Source organism: Lonchura striata, chromosome 19 (genome assembly GCF_050655825.1).
Source record: "Lonchura striata isolate lonStrDom1 chromosome 19, ASM5065582v1, whole genome shotgun sequence".
NCBI classification, from domain to species: domain Eukaryota; kingdom Metazoa; phylum Chordata; class Aves; order Passeriformes; family Estrildidae; genus Lonchura; species Lonchura striata.
This window is the reverse complement of record NC_140721.1, coordinates 3712069-3731081: the sequence shown is the minus strand read 5'-3', so window position 1 is coordinate 3731081 and position 19013 is coordinate 3712069. Positions and strand designations below refer to the sequence as shown.

Below are 19013 nucleotides of genomic sequence, written 5' to 3'. Positions count from 1 at the left end.
AAGAGCCACCGCCCTGCACATCTGGACATGCACATCTGTACACAGAGGGCTGGCAAAGTTTGGGCTGTTAGGTTTTGGCTCAGGAATGCCAGGAGACACTGAGAACAGCACAAATGCAGGAAAACACACTGGAAAAAAAGTAACAAATCCATTCTTGCCACTGCTTATCATGATCTCATGCTTAGGTAGCCCTGACACTTTGCCAAGAGGGATAACTGTGGCCTGAAGTCAAATATTGATGCCACTAACATAAAGTGGGTTTTTACTGCACTTATTTCAACTTAATAATTACTGAGCCCATGCCTGCATAGGGAATTGGCCACAGATGTGGGAATTAGGGAGATGCAGGTGGAAGTGAGCAGTCTGTCAGCTGGGGAGAGGGTATAATAAGGGGGGAAGGGAGGCAGCTTTGGGTTTTTGGCTGGAGGGAGTGGGTAGAAGCTGAGATATAGGGTCAGGCTTTTCTTTGCTCTTCTGCTCTCTTTATATGAGCCCTGGCTATGATGCATCAGGGCACGGCTCAAATGCAGAATAAAAATGTTTTTCCCTGCTGCAGAAAGGAAGAAAACAGCAGGGACAGACTGAGGAGGGCCATGACTGGAGTTCCTTCCTGTGCTGAGCAGGACTCTCAGGGCAGCTGCTGGAATCAGGTCCAGGATGTGTAGCTTGGAAGAACAGAAAATAATTAGGATAACAATTCTTTTGCCCAAGCAGAAAGAATAAACTGCACAGTGCCACAGTTGCAGGGAATATATTTGTGATGGAGGTTCCAGCAACCCTTCTCATCCCCTCATGCATGAGACTGTTCTCTGGCAGGGATCTTTAGGAATCAGCTCTCCAGTGCAAAAATGCATCATAGAATTGCTAAAGAGGCCGACTTGTCCCTGCAGCCCAGACTGCACCAACTGGTAAGTGATATATCCCAGTATTTTCCTGGAATGACTTCCCACAAGGCTGTCTCCTGGTAGGTGACAGTCACACACTTGCAGGCTAATTCATGTTCCTGTTGCTCAGCTGCATAAAGCAGCCTCTTATCTTGCAATTTACGAGCCTAATGTATAAATATTTGCAAGCGCTTATCAGTTGTTTGGAGAGGTGTGAAAAGCTCTTAGTAGAGCAGCGCACAGAGGTGATCCCAGGACAAGTTTAACTCTGAGGGGAGGGGTGAGGAGAGCACAGTGAAAAATCATGGGAGACTCCTGTGAACCAGTTAAACACTATGCTCAGGGGAAGTGGCATGCTACTGGTATGCTTTTAATTCTCATATTTTGGATTATTTTTAAGGAGCTCGGGGGATGGAATGATGACAATAAGTAAATTACAATTATTCTTGATGTTACTCAAGGTCAAAAATGTATTTAGATAGTGACTTTTCCCATAAGTGAATCTGCTGGGGTACTAAAAATCAGAGAATTAAATATAAAATCTGAATAGCTTCTAATGTGAGTTTGCCTGGGACAGTGTCCTGTATCAGCAGAAGAGCAAACGCTGCTCTGACTTGCTGATGTCAGATGGAAAATCTCCAAGTGCTCATTCTTCCCCATCTGGGGTTTCCTTCATCTTGTTCACTTTGGTTTCTACTGAGTCTAACACTTGGTAGGAAAAAGAAAATAATGCCACATAGGGCTTCTGCTGCTTATTTGTGCTGTACAGACTGTCCAAAGCTGAAATTTTCAAGTAATTTTTAATAGGAAATGCATGTTATTAATGTTCTCAACCCTTATGGCATCTCTTCAGTAGCTGGAGCAGCAGCTGGTGACTGCTGTAAAACTCTATAAAATGGTCATGGACAGAGCCTCTTGGAAAACCCTCCATGGCTCCTGAAATTGCTGCCCTTGTCAGAAACAGCGGGGTGGAGCAGGGGACAAAAAGGCTGAGCAGGTTGATGATTAAAACTGGAAGAAAATGTTTGCACAGATGTGACTGGCTGTAGCTCTGCCTCTCACTTCCTGCCCCTCAAGTCTGTCCTCACAAGCAGCCCAGCTCAGGCTCACAGCACCCCAAAATTCTGTTTTCAGGGACATCAGCCAGAAGCAGGCAGGGCTCCTGCTCCCCAGATGTGAGAGGAAAGGCCACACTGGGGTTCAGGGGGTCAAGGCTGCCCTGGCAGGGCAAGGAGCAGCTCACAGAGCAGGCAGGGTGGAGTGGAGCTGCTGTGAGCTGCTCTCAGCTCCTGCAGTCCCTGCATCTCTCTGTGGGCAGCAGGGCTCTGCCTCTCTTGCTGCTGCTTGTCCTGGTTTTTCCTCTCTGGATAACTGCCACAACATTATAAATAGACCTTGCTGCTAGGTGCCGTGTTCTGCTAAACCCCACAGATCTGGCTGCTTTCAGATATAGCTGCTTTCCAAATTCAAAGTCCTGCTTGCTGCCAAATTCATTTTCCCTCCTTAGCAAAAGGATTTCTGTTACTGTGGTTGATCAGAGGTAAAGCAAGAGTCCTCAAATGCACCTTCACCCAGATTTCATATGCCTTTTCCCATTTCCATCCTCAGAGTGACTTCAATTAAACAGTTCCTTGCAGTTTGTGTTGAGAACCAAGCTGGTGCTGTCCCAGGCAGGAGGGAATGGCAGGACCCAATCTTTATTCCAGGTTCTTACACTAAAAGACCATCAAAGCAGCTGCCTCTGGGTTGTCAGAGCTCTGCTCAGGCATTTGGCAAGATGTGAACAACATCTCCTGGCACGGGGTTTGGAACAGAGCAGGAATTTGTCAGGCAGAGTTGGTTGTGTGCTCAGCACCTCCAACCAAAGGGATCCCCAGTGCCAAACACAACCAGCCCAGGCAGAGCCCCTTTCCCCACACAGCTGCTGGGAGCTGATTCATTAGCAGGAGCTGTGCAGTGCTCCTGGCATTTCACACAAGGTCTGAGGCAAATGTAACACCCAGCAGACCTGTTTTTAAAAATAATTTATGAACAGGAGGAGCTTACCTTAAGTTTGTAGATGTATTTTAATGCCATTGTCTTTGGATTAAAAATGTCTGTGTTGTAGTAGCCAAAGATATTTTGTTTTTACTTCCAAAATTTGCCCTATGTCCTACCAAAAAACACCACCCAAACTTGACTTTTTTTTGCCCTTGTCTACAGCTGAAAAAAGATTCCTGTTTTGCTGCCTATCTAATAATTAACTCAAGACCAGCAGCTGTAAATACACCTTGCAGGTCTGACTACAAAGACATAGGAGTTTTTCACATCCTATTTCTGGTGATAATGCAAAGACTCTATAAAAAGAGCAGAGGAACTTATGGTCACTCTTTTGGTATGTGCCAGACCAGAATTCTGCATTCACCATTGCTCAACAGCTCCAAAATAGAAAAGCTGAGAAAAGTCATTGCCTGTCACAGGGATGTGAAGCCCAACTGGTTATGTTCCCACAGCCCCTGTGGGGACATATTCATTAAAAACTTTTACAGGTAGAGAAAAATGTAAACATACCCCCCATGTTTTCCCTGACAGCACTGTGCAATTATAAGATTTTTTAATGTAGTTTGTGAATTTTTGAAGTAACAGCAAAAATTTCTGCTTGCTGGAGCACTTAGGATCACTTCCTTGTTTTTGCTTTCTGCATTCTGAGTCGGTCCTTGCTATGTAACAAACTGAGCATGACATAAAGGTGTCATTTACAACCCAAATGCAGCTGCATGACCATTTCCATTTGCAAAGAGCGTGTAAACTGCAGAGCAGCAATCACCTGAGATACTCCACTGCTGCCGTGAAGTCACCTGTGAGCAACTCAGCTTTGGTAACACTCCAGTGTGTAATTACTGCCTGTGTGTCATCCCACTTTAGCAGCTCTGAAGTCAAGAGTTGTTGCCTGGCCAGTTTCTCCCTGCTCCCTAATTTCAGATGGAGCAAACTCCGTGCGGCCGCGGTTCCTCGGCGCTCCCCTGGCTCTGCTCCCCAGCTGAGCACACCAGATGCCTGGAGCAGGGTACTTTTGTGTTTTTGGGATAGTCTGGAGCCTGAGTGTGGTTTTGTTCCTTTGGCAGATGAGTTTTGGATGTTGTCAGCGGGGCTTTGCTTTGGTTTTCGCCGCCCAGATCCGTCCACGCCGACATGGAGGTGCTGTGAGCGGGGTGAGTGCTCCAGGGGTGTTTGGGGTGATGCTTTGGAGAGAGGGAAATCTGCCAGAGACAGAGGTGGAAGCCATCCTTCACAGAGAAAATGTGTTTCTGTTGTGCTTGTTTCTGTTTTTCTAGTCTGTGAATGGCTCTCCTGAGCTGTGCTATTTCCTTGGGTATTCAGGAGTGAAGAAGGACAGGCCTGGTTTAATTTGTGTTTGTCAGCCTGGACACTGTTGCACTTCCTAATTCCTGTGCCAAGGGGATCCAAAACATAATATCAGAACTTTAATACCTTCATCATCTTCCACCAAAAATTTCAGCTACTGTAGTGACCACTGAAAGTCAACTATAAGGTATAGAATAAGTTATTTCAACTCAGAAAAACTCTTTATTTAATTCAGAAATAGGCGGGTAAATAATTTCAAATCACTTTTCTTCAGGGAAAAAAATATTGCTTTTCAGAGTTTATTAAAAATTTCTATTAGGAAGAACCTTCATAGGAAGGTGAAAATTTCTTACCAAGAAGAGCATTCTTGGTAGCACCTGAAGCCAATGAATGCCCCTCAAAAGTTTAAAAACCTTACAGGAAGATGCAGCTCTTCCTACCAAGTGTAACTTTCTGTTGATATGACTCATAAATAATCATATTTATGATTATTTATGAAAAGTCAAAATGAAGTTTTATCAGCTTTCCCCTCGAAGAGGGGATTTAATTTTTATGGCCAGTAGGAATTAGGTGGTGGGTGCTGGGAAGGGCCATGGTCTGTTCTGAGGCTCTTGGGAGTCACTTCCCCTCCTTGCCCCCAGGGAAGGGGAGACCTTTGTGCCACAACATCACAGCTGAGTCTTTCTTCTGATTTATAGGATTCTCTCTTTAGCCATGTTGTAGAAACTGTTACTGAGATATACAAATATGTGTGATTTTTCCTGTTCTAAGATAAGCAGAAGGTGAGTCTGTGATAATGTGTAGCAATAGCAGAATGCCATTCACCATCACAGATAAATTCCCTTTTCTTACCCCCCAGCACACTGGAGGTCAGATACCAAATCCTCAGATACCTTTCAAAGTAATTCTTGATACTATAAATCAATGCAGGGTTTTTGTCTTGCTGGCCACTTCAAATAAGCCACTTCTCTGGTGGCCTGTAAATGACAATTAGGGAGATAATGGGAGTAGAAAATTGTTACAACCAAAGACAACATTTTGTATCAGGTTAGGGAAGCTACACTGCTTAGATCTGACACTTTTCAGGCTGCTGCACTATTTTCCTCTTTCTGTCATAGATCACAGGAAATGATAGTGCACTGGAAGCTGCTGAGAGCCCAGCTTAATTTTCATCTCAGCACACAGTTAATTGTGATTAAAAATGAGGCAGACGCTGCCTCAGCACTGTAGCAAGGTACTTCTGCTATGGTGCCTACAGTTATTTACTTGGGCAGGCTGATTAAAATCTCATTTTAAATAGACTTTTTGGCTGGGATACAGTCACATCTCTGTGCTTTTGAAAGTGGAGTCCCTCTGTACTTAAGGAAATCTGTCCTCTTTTTCCTTGCCAAACTGCTTCCTTACATCACTGGTTGTTCAGCAGTCCTTCATCATCCAACACAACTCCAGGGCTATTTTGGTTATTCCCCACCTCTCCTCAGAGGCGCAGCCTGTTCTCGAGCCACTCCTAAAATCTCTGTGCTGAAAACTGACTGCAAAATGGGGCTTGGAGCTGCAGCCCTTGCAGGGAGGTGTTGCCATCTCTGAGCAGCTCCAGCATCACTCACAAACAAGAGGAATTTAGGAATTTAACTCCATCTTTATTCCTCCAGCTCTTCATTCTGCTCTCTCACCCCTCTGACTTCACACCCCACCCAGCTGAGCCCTTCTCAACTTGGCAACTCCTTTTGTTGACTTTTGGACTTTCCAACTATTCTCTTCCTTTAAAGCCTTTATTTTGTGAAGCTGTTTAATGTCCATCCCCGCCATGGTCCCCTTTTATTTGATTTATGTCAAGTATCCCATTTGCCTCTTCCTCAGGATGGGGTGTCTTTGCCCACACACTGCTTTGTATTCTTTAAGTACTTGGTAAGAAGTACATAGCAGAATTATTTATGAACTAAGCAGGACAACAGTCATTTATTTGTGCTGTGTTTAGACTAAAAGTTTATCAGTGTGTTCAGTGACACAACATGTGTCTGGGGACTTTGTGAATGGCATTTCCAGTGGCACAGACAAACCCCCTTCTCCCACCTCTCCTGTATAATCTCCAAATTCAGCTCTTCACTGCATTTACTAGAAGCTGTGGTGTACTTTGTATGCAAGTAAAAATATTTTTCCCTTTATAAATTATTTCTCTGAAAGCTGTGACATGAATTCTTAGGAAATTTATCCAAACTAGGAATGTTTCCTAGTGTGAGCACACCTGCCAATGGTAAAAAACATGATAAAAATTTCTTTCCATGCCTGTTTCTTCAGCCAGCCTTTGCAAGGTAAGGAGTCTCTTCCAATGTTTCAAGTTCCTATTCCACAGAGTGCCAAGAGATTACAGCTGCACTTAGGATTGTTTGGACCCTGTAAATTCTCAGCTCTCTGTACTTGGGATTGAAAATTGCCATAATTAAACATTTGTTGTTTATGCATTAATAGACTTTCACTCCAATACCAGTGTATTTGATATTCCTGGCTCCTCTCTCATACCAGGTGTCATGTCTTCTCAAACACTCTGAACAATCTGCTTTCTGTATCTTGATACTCCCAGAATGAAGGGATCCTGGTGCTAAGGCACACTGACAGTGCTGTGACAGGAGCAGAAAAATTGTGTGTGTACATTTGTCACATTAAGGAAAGTGGAGTAGGAGGGGAAAAAAATGTGTGGTTGATTTTGTTCAAACTTTGCAGGCAAATTATTTTTACCATTTGTCCTTGGGTTTGGAGGCCACTCCCCTGATTTCCTTGGGAATGGATCCCTGACCTCATAAATCTTCCTGAGTGTACCTTCAGTGAATTTTAATGTATCCTGAATTCACCTTCTTGCTTTCAAATTATCCTGGGCCATTTAAAATGATGCCCTTGAGTATTAGATTGAGAAACAGGGAGATAGTTCATTATTCCTTGCAGAATTCATGCTGTGGCTGTTCCCAAGCAGGTAACTGCATCAAGATCCTTTTGTGTCAGGTACTGGTGGTCATTTCCCTCCAGCAGAATCATGGGGTTGTTTTTCTTTTTCCTGAGGAAATGTTGGGAAATCACCAGGACACAAATCCTGGATGTTATCCATGTGATAATTTAGCTAAGCTCACCTTGGGCATCGTTTTCAGTCTGCTGCTTCTGCTGTTCCAATGCAGTGAAAACTTTCAGGGATTTTTCTTTGTTCTTTTCACATCTGGAACCTTCCTTTATCTGTTTGCTGTTGCACACATCTTCCTGGGATTTATCACTTTTCTGAAATTATCTTTATCAAGAGCAGACTGCACAGATTAACTGAAAAGATGCCTAACTTGGGGGCTACTTATAAAAGTCATCTTTCTTTTTCTCTAAATAACACACACTGTCACTGGGACTGACAGGATCCCTTCAGTCTAATTTAGGCACAGGCTTGAATTTATGGTTCTCCTGGTGCCACTTTTAATGGCACTTGTCATAGACTGCAGTTTAATGAGTCATGTGTGGAGCCCTCCAGATTTGACACATGAAATGGTGGAGGTGTGTGCTTAGTGTCTGAAAAATTAGAAATTTTGGGGAAAAAAGAATCGATATTTGTGTATTTACACGTGAAGAGACTGTAAATGGTAATTTGGTCACCACATTTCCTTCAAAGGAACAGGAGCCAAGTAACTGCTGTTCCTCTACTGCAGAAACATGATTAAAGATAACAACGAAATTGTTCCACTAATGGGCAAGAAAACAAACCTGCCTGGAAATCCCCCTGCAAACCAGCAAGAGAAAAAGGTGACTGAAGGCACTCCCACCAAGAAAAGGTAGGACTCCAGCTAAGCTTTAAACCACAAAAACTCCCTGCTTTATCTCCTTTGGGAGATCTTTGCACTGAAATACCACCAACATCTTTGTTCTCTGTGACCTCACAAGAATTCGATCTAATGATGGATAATGTTTGGTATAAAGTGATCTTTTTAAGAGATCACATGGAAGAACACACCAGGTTTTATATGAGAGATCTTGGCCTGAAAAAAGGAAGCATTTCAAACTTAATCTGTCACATTTCCATGTGAGCCTATGGAGGCTGAGGGCAGGGAGAGCAGGGGGTGTGAAAAGTCCTATCACAAACAGAAACCTAAATTCACTCTCTTTTTCATTAGTCCAGTTAATGAGACTTTTTTGCTGCTTTATAAAATATTCACTTTCATTCATAATTGATATTAGAGAATTAATAAAGGGATTGAGGGTTTGAGAATTAATAAAGGGTTTGTATTTAATATGAATGGGGAAATATGAGATGTAATTCCTGCCTGATACTATGAAGTCAACTAAGTCACTGTAGAGTGAGGATGAATTTTCATTAATAAACTTTTCATTCTGAAAAATTACTGGTTATTATGGCAATTTCTGAAACTCTGAAGGCCTGGCCAATTGTGGCTGTTCTGACATTTATAATTCCCAATAATCAGAGGAATCACTTTTCACAGGAACGGTGCCATTAGTTATTTGAGATCCACTGCCTGGGTGGTCCAATTTGTCTTTTTGTCATTCAATTCAAGAAGAGAAGCTCTTTGGTGGCATATGGGGGGAGACAAAGTGTCTGAACAGCTCATGATACACCCAGCACTTCAAAAAAGGGCAATTCCCTGGCAGTTTATGGAGTTATAGGAGCATTGCCAAAGCCAAACCCTCAATTACTGAACCCCAATCTCACACTCCTTGTGGCCTCAGGAACAGGAACCCTGGGGTTTATCCCACCTCTCAAGCCAGAGCTCAGGGTGTGGCTGGCAGCATTCCTGCAACACACAGCACCCACATCACGTGGATTTTAATGTAGAGAATTCTATTAATTACATGTTCCAGTGCTGCTTCATGCTGTTCCTTCAGAACTCTCCCTCCCCTGCACCAGCAGAGCTGCTGCACTCCCAGGATGGCATTTCTCACTCTCAGTATTCACTTTCTTGAAAGCCAGTGGCATTCCCAGCTGGAAGCCCCTGGAATTTGGGGGTTCCAAGTTATAATTAAGCACAGGAAATGCGAGGGGTGGGGGGGGAGGAGGCTGTCAGAGCCTGCTGATGCCTGTGGGCAGAGCACCTGGCCACGTCAGCACCCGGCTATTTGATGGCACCCTGCTTTGCACGGTGGCTTTGGGGGTGGTTTTGCCCTCCTATGACATGCCCAGGTAACCCCCAAGCCAGGAGGGGTGAGGTCTGTCAGCCCCCAAAGCAGGGTTCCCTTCCCAGCTGCTGCACAGCTGTTGGATGCCAGAATTAACAGCTGGATCATTGAGCCATTGGAAAAGGAGGTGAACTAGATACTGCTATTTTTAGCAAATATCAGCAGAGATGGTATTTTTAGCAAATATCAGTGGTGTCCTAATAATACCATTTTAAATAATACCTTTTTTTTTTCTGTTTTGCCATCAATATGACAACTACATCTTCCCCAAAAAATCTTGTTGGAAGTGCAGTTAGATAAGGAATGCCCTATGGACAAACCCATAAATATTAGGTGAATTGGGAAGGTTTTCCAGGTGACTACTGCAACATTTTAGACATGTAAGGCAGTTTCTGAACAACAGCCCCTGTGGGAATTGCTGCATCCACTTCTAAAACTCCTCAGTCTGTGGGAGCTGTAGCAATGTTTTACTGAGATCCAGTAAAACCAAGCCATTGATTTTTGCCTCTCAACTCTGCAGGCTTTTAAAAGGTGAAATCTTTCTTTTCATATCACTTTGTCCGTATTGTTCCAAATTTTATTTCTTTTCACTATCAATATTTATATGATTATTTATCGGGAAAAAAAACTAAGTGTCATGCAGGCAAGGGGACACATTCAGCCCTGATGTCACTGAATGTGTGACCTTTCAAACTTTCTGATTTAATCACTATCACTGTAATGGGTTTGAAATTATCCATCCTGATGGCTCCTGGCTGGAAGAACAGGGACTGGGATTTTAAAAAATCATTTTTGTGTGGCTGGGCAGTGACAGGAGCTGGGTGCAAGGCTGGTTTAGAGATTTCTGCTCACACAAGTCGGGATCTGATGCCATGTGTTCCAAAAATACCTTGGGAATTTTGCCCATCTGCCAGCCTGGAAAAGCTGGGCACAGGCTGGGATCCCCTCAGGGAAAGCAGATAAGCCTCAGCTCCAGCTCAGGTTTAATGCCAGGAGAGATAAATGATCAAGCTTACCCTTGGTAGTTCTTTTTTTGGTTTATGGTTGGGCTTGCCTTTAGCACTGATATTTTTTTTTTAATGCACTGTCTTCAACAGTTCCCACTTTTTCCTGGAGATTGATGGTTTTGAAAGCAATGCCAGTCCCAATAACACCTCTCCCCCTGTGTTTTCCAAACCCATGGATTCCAATATTCGCCCCTGGTAAGTTCCAGATGCACAAGCAATGGTCCTGCTGCAAATATAGCTATTTTCTTGCCAGCAGCTTCCCCTTGATTCTCCTTGGGCCTCAGTGCCAGGATTTCACATGACTTTTTACAGCTTTTGGACACTTCAAAGACAGAACTTCACTGGAGATTTATCTTTGGTTTTATCTACTGCTGTAGTTTCTATGGAATAAATCAGGCCTCAGATCTGAATAAATTTAAAAATCAATATTTTTTTTTTTACTCTTAGCCTCTTATTAGAACAAACTCCATGCTCTCACTTGGGTGTTTTCTGCTGTGTGAAGACCACAGCCTAATTTAGCTGTTCCCAGCTGGCTGCTGACGTCTTCTCTCTATTGCTCATTAACAATCAAATGTGGAAATGCTGAATCTGAAATATTTAAAGCAGCCATTTATGCTGAATGAATAGAGAAAAATTATGACTGGGAAGAATACATTTAATTTTAAAAAATGTGTGGGGTACTAACAACCAATAATTATGAGTAAGGGAAATATGTCACAAATCTGGCACAGGCCCAGAATGGCCAAAGTCTTTTGTGGCTGAGGATGTCTGGTCAGCTTTTAGGAATTGGCTGACAGGCTGGTTTTGGTTTCAGAGGAGAGGTGTCCAAATTTCCCCCTCTCAGTCAGGAAGTGACCTGCACATGTGCTTTGTCACCACATTACTCAGCTTTTTGCAGAGGAGACAGATGGATTAGGAATGGACTCAGAGCTCCCAGATTTATTTCAGAGGGAAGGGAACACCTGCAGAGCAATGCTGTCCATGCATCTGTTTTGCCAATAATTAATAGCTCAGGTTCCCTAAATTATTAACCTGAGGTAGTTCATCCAATCTGAACCTTAGAGAAAACAAAAATATAAGTAAGAAACTCATTTATCTTAATTTTTCTTAGTCAGATCTGCTTTTGGGACTGTGTGGAAATTATGTACAGCAATTACAAAATATCCATGCCATTGAAAATCCTTTAAATATATCACCTACACATCTGTTTAGGGCCCAGTCCTCAATTTCTTTCATTCAAGTCAGCCACAAAACACTCCTGAATTGCCTCCAGTGTTCTGTGTAGTAAATCTTTAGGTAAATCTTTCGTTGTGGGCTTGCAACCTACTCACTGCCACTGATTTAGCACTTGTTTTGTGCCAGATGACAAATTAAGCATGTAAAAAGGAAGAATGCAAGTTTCAAGCATTCACGGTGATGTATAAAAAGCAATGATCATTAAAAAATAAATAAATAAAGTTCCCACGGTTTCAGGATCTGTAGTGAAATAATAAAACACAAAGCAGATTGCTTTCCTAATGTGGTCTTTTTTTAAATATAATAAAATCCTGAGAGTCTTTTAATTTTTATCACTCACTTTAAAATCCATTTGGGAGATAAAATGATAGAATTAAAAGTCCAATGTCAAACTGGGCTAATTTAAGCTCTAGTGCAGATAATCTATCCTACCATTGAATGTTTCTTCATTCAGTTTGCCAAAATACCTGCTAATATTTTGGCACATTTGTTTTTCTTTCCTGCAGTGCATCTGCAAATGGGGAAGACATGGATTCCCCTCAGTCTCTTCAGGATGATGCCACAGAGTACAGCCCTAATGTGGACAGCTGTGGGTGAGTGAAGGCACAAATATTTCTCAACACATTTTCAACTGATTCAATATGTAGTAAGGTAGATATTACCTATTTTTCCTGCCAGTTTTAGGATAAAAGTTCATGTGTGCATGCCTTTCTGATCTTTTAATAATTAAATGTTGAAATAAACAACTCTAATCTCTCAATTTTCATATTTAGTGTGAGGATTCTTTATATAAAATGGATTTTTTTTAGATGGCAATGCAGGACCCACACACCACAACCAGGCATGGAGTATTTCTGCTTGGGGGAAATATGAAATAATTCTTTTTCCAGAATAAAGGATGATTAGAAAGTGGTGTAAGATGTGAGGTTAAGATCTGTATTCTGCAGTGAGAGCAACCCAAAGTCACCTCAGCACTGCAGTCAGCTGTGGTAAAGTGTTCCTTAGCCTTTATTCTTGGAGAATGAATAAAAATTAATATAATCAAATTAATAAAACACAAAATACTTGAAAAATGTGCTGTTTATTATAAAGCAGCCTCTCAACAGCCCCCTTAGCTGCAGATAAGCCATGTGAAAAATATTCTGAGCTATACATGGCAGAGGGGCAAATTCGTGTAGTCTGGGGCCAACAACTATATTTGGTTTTACCCTTTTTTAAAAAATAAAAGAAACCAGGATAAATTGCACCAGAAGTTTCATGAATAAAGGATGATCAGAAAGTGGTTTAAGATGTGAGGTTAAGATCTGTCTTCTGCAGTGAGAGCAGCCCAAAGTCACCTCAGCACTGCAGTCAGTAGTGGCAGAGCAAAGAAGTGTTCCTTAGCCTTTATCCTAGGAGGATGGGCAAACTGAATAAAACACAAAATACTTGGAAAATGTGCTGTTTATAATAAAGCAGCCTCTCAACACCCCACTTAGCTTCAGATAAGCAAGATGAAAAATACTCTGAGCTATACATGGCAGTGGGGCAAGTTTATGTAGTCTGGGGCCAACAACTGTATTCGGTTTTACTCTTCTTAAAAAAAAAAATAATAAACCAGGATAAATTGCACCAGCAACTTCATGATGATTTCTTCCAATTCAGTGCTACCACATGCCAAGACCCTGAGCTGAGGAGTGCCAGGAAGAAGCTGAAGAGGAACCTGTTCCGGGCAGTGTCCGAGGGGAACGCGGAGGAGCTGCAGCGGCTGCTGGCCGAGCTGAGGGAGCGCTCGGGCTCCTGCACCTCCCTGCCCGTGCCAGGTGAGCCCTGAGGCACCCAGGCTGTGCCTCAGCTCTTAGATTTTATGTTTTGCACATTCTCTGCTGCTTTACTCTGCATTTCTGAGCTTCGTATTAGGGGATGGTGAGCTCTCTGCGCAGAGCAGGGAGACAAAACAATTCCTTCTCCAGCTGGGCACCAAGGACAAATGATCCAAATCTCAGGCCCAAGAGCACAAACCACGTGGGCTGAAGAGAGAAAAACAAGAAGGATGGGACTTCATAACCTAGGCTGTAATTGGACAATTTACTCCAATATGCAAATGGAGACCTTGTGTCCAGTTTGTGACCAATTTGGTTGATCTTGGCTGTAGCCCTGGCTGGGCTCTTGTGCTGCCCAAGGTGGATCCATTGAGGATTCTAAGAAATCCCTACTTTGTTTAACTCTGTCCAGCCTCCATTTTAGGTCAGCCTTCTCAAGGCACCAGGGGTGGGCTGCCAGCTCTTCTGGCAGCTCAGGTGCAGCCCAAACCCGTGAATTATCTTTATTTCCTTGTGAATTATCTTTATTTCCCTGAGAATTTGGCAGTTACGGCACCAGGATGTCCAACAGGAACACCAAGTTTGCTTTGGTGCTCAAGAACAAAGTGAACAGGATGGAGTCATGGTTTGGCACATAGTTTTTGTTCATCTGTATCCTCAGGTTTCACCCTTAATGAACAGAAATTTCATAAATAACAATGATCTGAACTCAAAATTCACTCTTGTAGATTACCTGATGAAGAAGTTCACAGCTGCAGACACTGGCAAAACTTGTCTGATGAAAGCTCTGCTGAACATCAACCAGAACACAAATGAGATAGTGAACATGCTCCTGTCCTTTGCAGAGGAAAATGGCATTTTGGAGAGATTCATCAATGCAGCATACACAGAAGAGGCATATAAAGGTATTGCCATCTGATAGCTGTTTTAGTTATATGGTTAAACATAACCTCAATAAAATAATGATGGTTTAAATCCCTTGAACCAACTTTTATTCATTATCACTGGTGCCATCTTTTGTGAAACATCATTTATGTTTCAGAGTGTACTTGAGAGACTCAGCCCTAAATTCCTGTGTCTGCTTTTCAGGCCAGACAGCTCTAAATATTGCCATTGAGAGGAGACAGTATGAAATCACCCAGAGCCTCATAGAGAAAGGAGCAGATGTCAATGCTCATGCCCAGGGTATTTTCTTTAATCCCAAGCACAAGCATGAAGGCTTTTATTTTGGTAAGTGGAATTGAGATTTTTCTGGAAAAGTTAAGAAGGAATAACCAAAACCTCCATAAAACAAGAGCTTAATCCAGTGCAGTCAATATATAAATGTGCTTTCACATATTAAGATATTTAACACAATATTTTCTTTTCTGATTTGAATGCTTGGAATGAGCCATGACCACTTGTTGCATTTTGTGATTCTGCAGGTGAGACTGCCCTGGCTTTGGCAGCATGTACCAACCAGCCAGACATAATTGAGCTGTTAATGGACAATGCCAGGACCAATATTTCCTCTCAGGATTCCAGAGGAAACAACATCCTCCATGCATTAGTGACCGTGGCAGAGGACTCCAAAACACAGAATGATTTTGTGATCAGAATGTATGACATGATCCTGCTGAAAAGTAAAGACAGAACTCTGGAAACAACCAAGAATAAGGAGGGTTTGACACCGCTGCAATTAGCTGCAAAAACTGGGAAATTAGAGGTGGGTGTGATTTCAGTAGCATCTAGGAGAAACTTGTGCTCTGGCACATCTCATTCCAGGTTGGTTATGCTGTTTTGTATCAGTATTAGTGAGCTAATGTTGTTCAAAACACAGATATTTCCATTGCAGTGTTGTTTAAATGCTTCAGGGTTTCTCAGTAACTCCCTCCCTCTGTACAAACTACACAAGCTGTTTAGAACCAGGCTTCTGTAGTAGAGAAATTTTGCATTTACCACCAGACAATTTCAGAAATCTCACTAGAACTGCTCTGTTGTACTGCTGTAGAGTTTGGTTTGCATAAATCAACTGTAGTGTAAAGAATTGGCAGTAAGATGATTTAGAAAGGAATTAAGTCCTTAAGGAAGGCATAAATGAACACATAGAAAATTGTACTTTCATCCTTTAGAAAAATATCTCTGACAGAAAATCTGAAGGTATTAAAACCACTAAACTTATTTCTTAGAGGTTTTTCACCTCCAGCACCCCTCACTGAATAACAAAATTACAAATATGTTAAATTGAACAACTGTACAAAATGTTAAAGATAAAAGGTGGAGTTTGGGCAAGTGTATTCATGTGTTTCTTCTTTCCCATGAACAGCACAGCTGCTGACAAATGATCTGTTCATGTTTTAGATTCTGAAGTACATCCTGAGCAGAGAGATCAGAGAGAAGCCAAACAGGAGCCTGTCAAGAAAATTCACAGACTGGGCTTATGGTCCTGTTCAATCTTCTCTGTATGACCTGACAGAGCTGGACACCACTGCTGACAACTCAGTACTGGAAATCATTGTCTATAATACAAATATTGGTGTAAGTTGCCTATTTATATAAACCAAACATCTATATTATTAAAAATACGATAAAAATGATTAAATTCTTTTAAATATTTAAACATTACTTAAATTACTAAATCTAAATTATTATTTAAATATTATTTAAATAAAAATATAAAGCAATATACTATTAAATAAATAAAATATTTTTATATAATAAATATAATAATTACAATAATATATAGTAAAACAATTTTTTTTCTGGCAGTACCCCCATTTTAGAAGTGTCAGCCTTGCTTGTGAACAGGAATTCGTGTTTCTCAGTTATTGTATCAGGAGCAGGATAAATTTTATGCTGCATAATGTCAGCTGTAAGCAAATATGCATTTAGCTCCTACAACACAGGTTAGATATTTTGGGAGTGTCTTTTCCTACATTTGAAGCATTAATTTGACTTAGGAACATAAATATGGCCAAGCTGGTCAGACCAAATAAACTTTACTTAACAGGTTTGTATTTTAGGTGTTTAGGAGTGTTTGATTTACAAAGCCAAGATTTTATATTTGCTGAATTCAAATTCTTCCAAAACTTCCAGAAGGAAGCAGGACCAGGAGTTCCCAGGAGAGTTTAACTCAGAAATAATTCACCAGGCTGGGAATTATCCCAGCAGGAGGAGGAATGGTCTCTTTCTCCCATCCCAGAAAGGTCTGGCACATCCCTGAGCACAGAGGTGTTCCTAGAGCAGCAAGGATAGCATGGAATAAAATACACAAAATTCACACCTAAAACTCAGTTCCCTTACAGGCAGGAAGTTGAAATATTTAAATTTTGCATGTATTTTATTTTTCTCCTCAGAATCGTCACGAGATGCTGACTTTGGAGCCTCTGAACTCACTGCTGAGGATGAAATGGAAGAAGTTTGCAAGGCACATGTTCTTCATGTCCTGCTGCTTTTATTTCCTGTACAATGTAACATTAACATTGGTTTCCTACCACAGGCCCAATACAAACGAAGTGAGTGCAGCAGCTGAGCCTCACCAAATTGTACTGATTTAAAAGACAATGGTATTTCCTGAATTGTATTTAAAATGCTAAAGCAAGGCTACATATTGGAGTATCTGGGTATAGAGAGACCATGTTCTCCCACATCAGATTTGCATTTTGTGGAAGTGACCTAAAATACAAGTAAATGATACAAAGACTGTGGAATTTCTGAAGGTAGGAAAAGGTTGGTTTTTTTTTTTTTTCCTTTAAGAAAGAAACTTCTGATATTTCAAACACCTCTGTTAGGGGGCTCATTGTGTAAATACATAAAGAAAATTCTCCCTGGAGGGAAAGAAATTGTGAACTTAGAGAGTTACAGGAGTGAGGGTTTCTCTTGCTTTGCCTTTTACCCTTCAGGGATGGAGCTGAAATTTTCCTTCTGGATTTCTTTGCAGGCTCCTCCTTATCCACTGGCTCTGACTCAAGGAGTGGGGTGGCTGCAGTTGTCAGGACAGGTGATGGTTATGTTAGGAGCAATATTTTTAGCCATAAAAGAGGTAAGATTTTTTTTTTTTTGGAAACAAATATACAGCTAATTTGTAAAGAACTTCTCTAAATTTATGAATATGCTGCTGCTGATATTGGCAATACACATGTAGTGTCTCTGACATGTGTAATTTTCAAATCTTTGGCACAATCACTTATGACCCTGATTATATATTTGATTACAACTGTGAAATAAATATAAGGATGTTTGCTTTTCAAATTGCTAGTGCAGAGATCTTTGTATAATATCAGTATTGTCAAATTATTGGCTTTAAGGACAAAATAATTGCAAAATGTAATGAAAAACAAATCCTGTGGTATAATTTTGCCATGTACTGTAAGTAATTAAAACCAGTAACTTAAATTATTCCAGAGATGACAGAATTTGAACCTCTGAATTTACAGCCTGTCCTGGTTTAGGGCAAATTTGGGAGAAAACCTCTGGAAGGAGCTCCCAGAAAGCAAACCCCCACAGCCCCTTCCCCAACCTGGTTTGAGAAGAATTTCCTCAGAGAGAAGTGGAAAAAATGTGTTTGTTTAACAGGCAAAGCACTCCCCAGCACAAAAAAAAAATGAACAACAGCAGATGACAAAACTTTTTCACCACTCTGAGGTGATGACAAATTCAGAAAGTCTCTCCTGGGAGTGGTTGCTCTGTTATCAGTCCCTGCTGCTGCAGCCCACAGAGTGCAAACTCCTGGTGTTTTCCAGGTCCCAGCCCAGAGCAGGTTCAAGTGGTTCCAAAAAAAAAAAGGGGAAAGAAAGACAGTCCAGGGGAAAATTCAGACTGCCCAGCTAAACTTAACTAACAAGCAAAAACAAAGGCAAGCAGGGGCAAGAGCAAAGAGGAAGAACAAAGTCAAAAGCCAAAAGCAAAAGCAGCACTATGCACTATGTCTGTATCCAGCAGCCCGTGGGGGAGCGAGCAGGGTGATAACAAAACCAAACCTGGTTTTTCAGAGCCAGTCTTGAAGGCACAAACATAACATCCAGCATCAACAGGACAGACAGCTGGGGATACAAACATCATAACATCACCCTAGGACACAGCTCTATAAAAAAAATCATTCTAAAGATTACCACCTCTTGTCAGTAGATGGATTGGTTTGGAGCACTAGTTATTTTGAAAAACAGGTTTTGAGGTCTCCTTTCTCTTCACTATGCCTGCATTTTCTGTTTCTGCCTGCACAGAGTGTGGCCATCTTCCTGCTCAGGCCCTCAGACCTGCAGTCCATTCTCTCTGATGCCTGGTTCCACTTTGCATTGTAAGTCTGATGTGTATATATTTTTTTCTATCTCATGGTTACAGAGAATGTGCTTCTCTATCAGATATTTACTTTTTCCCCTCAAAATTATCAGTTTTAGAGGGATGGATGTAAGTTTGCCTGCAGCTTTTCTGTAAAAAACTCTTGTTTGCACTGTCAGTGACAATACCAGGGCTGATGTGCATGGAGTGGATTTTTCCCACCTGCCAATGTCTTCCCTGTTTGTGGAAAATCTGTAATGATTCTATCAATTCATTAAGCTAAAGCTGCAATTAAATGGCTTCTAAGTATTATAAGGTTTCTTACA

At 41.5% G+C, this 19013-nt stretch overlaps 1 protein-coding gene across 5 annotated transcripts in view; it reads left to right on the top strand.

Annotated features, from left to right (window-relative positions):
• The first annotated feature begins 859 nt into the window (after positions 1-859).
• Positions 860-19013, top strand: part of TRPV3 (transient receptor potential cation channel subfamily V member 3) — a 30059-nt gene continuing 11905 nt past the window's right edge. For 2 of the 5 annotated variants that reach the window (XM_085557274.1, XM_021524911.4), the window contains exons 1-12: positions 908-4075; positions 7907-8029; positions 10484-10588; positions 12136-12222; positions 13274-13431; positions 14160-14336; positions 14521-14661; positions 14856-15136; positions 15772-15948; positions 16767-16925; positions 17351-17452; positions 18633-18706. In XM_085557274.1, the coding sequence (XP_085413400.1) occupies positions 7911-8029; positions 10484-10588; positions 12136-12222; positions 13274-13431; positions 14160-14336; positions 14521-14661; positions 14856-15136; positions 15772-15948; positions 16767-16925; positions 17351-17452; positions 18633-18706 (1580 nt within the window). In that variant the 5' untranslated portion in view covers positions 908-4075; positions 7907-7910. Of the gene's footprint in view, positions 4076-7869; positions 8030-10483; positions 10589-12135; positions 12223-13273; positions 13432-14159; positions 14337-14520; positions 14662-14855; positions 15137-15771; positions 15949-16766; positions 16926-17350; positions 17453-18632; positions 18707-19013 lie in introns of all 5 variants that reach the window. The other 3 variants (XM_085557271.1, XM_085557270.1, XM_085557272.1) reach the window with 3 other exon arrangements.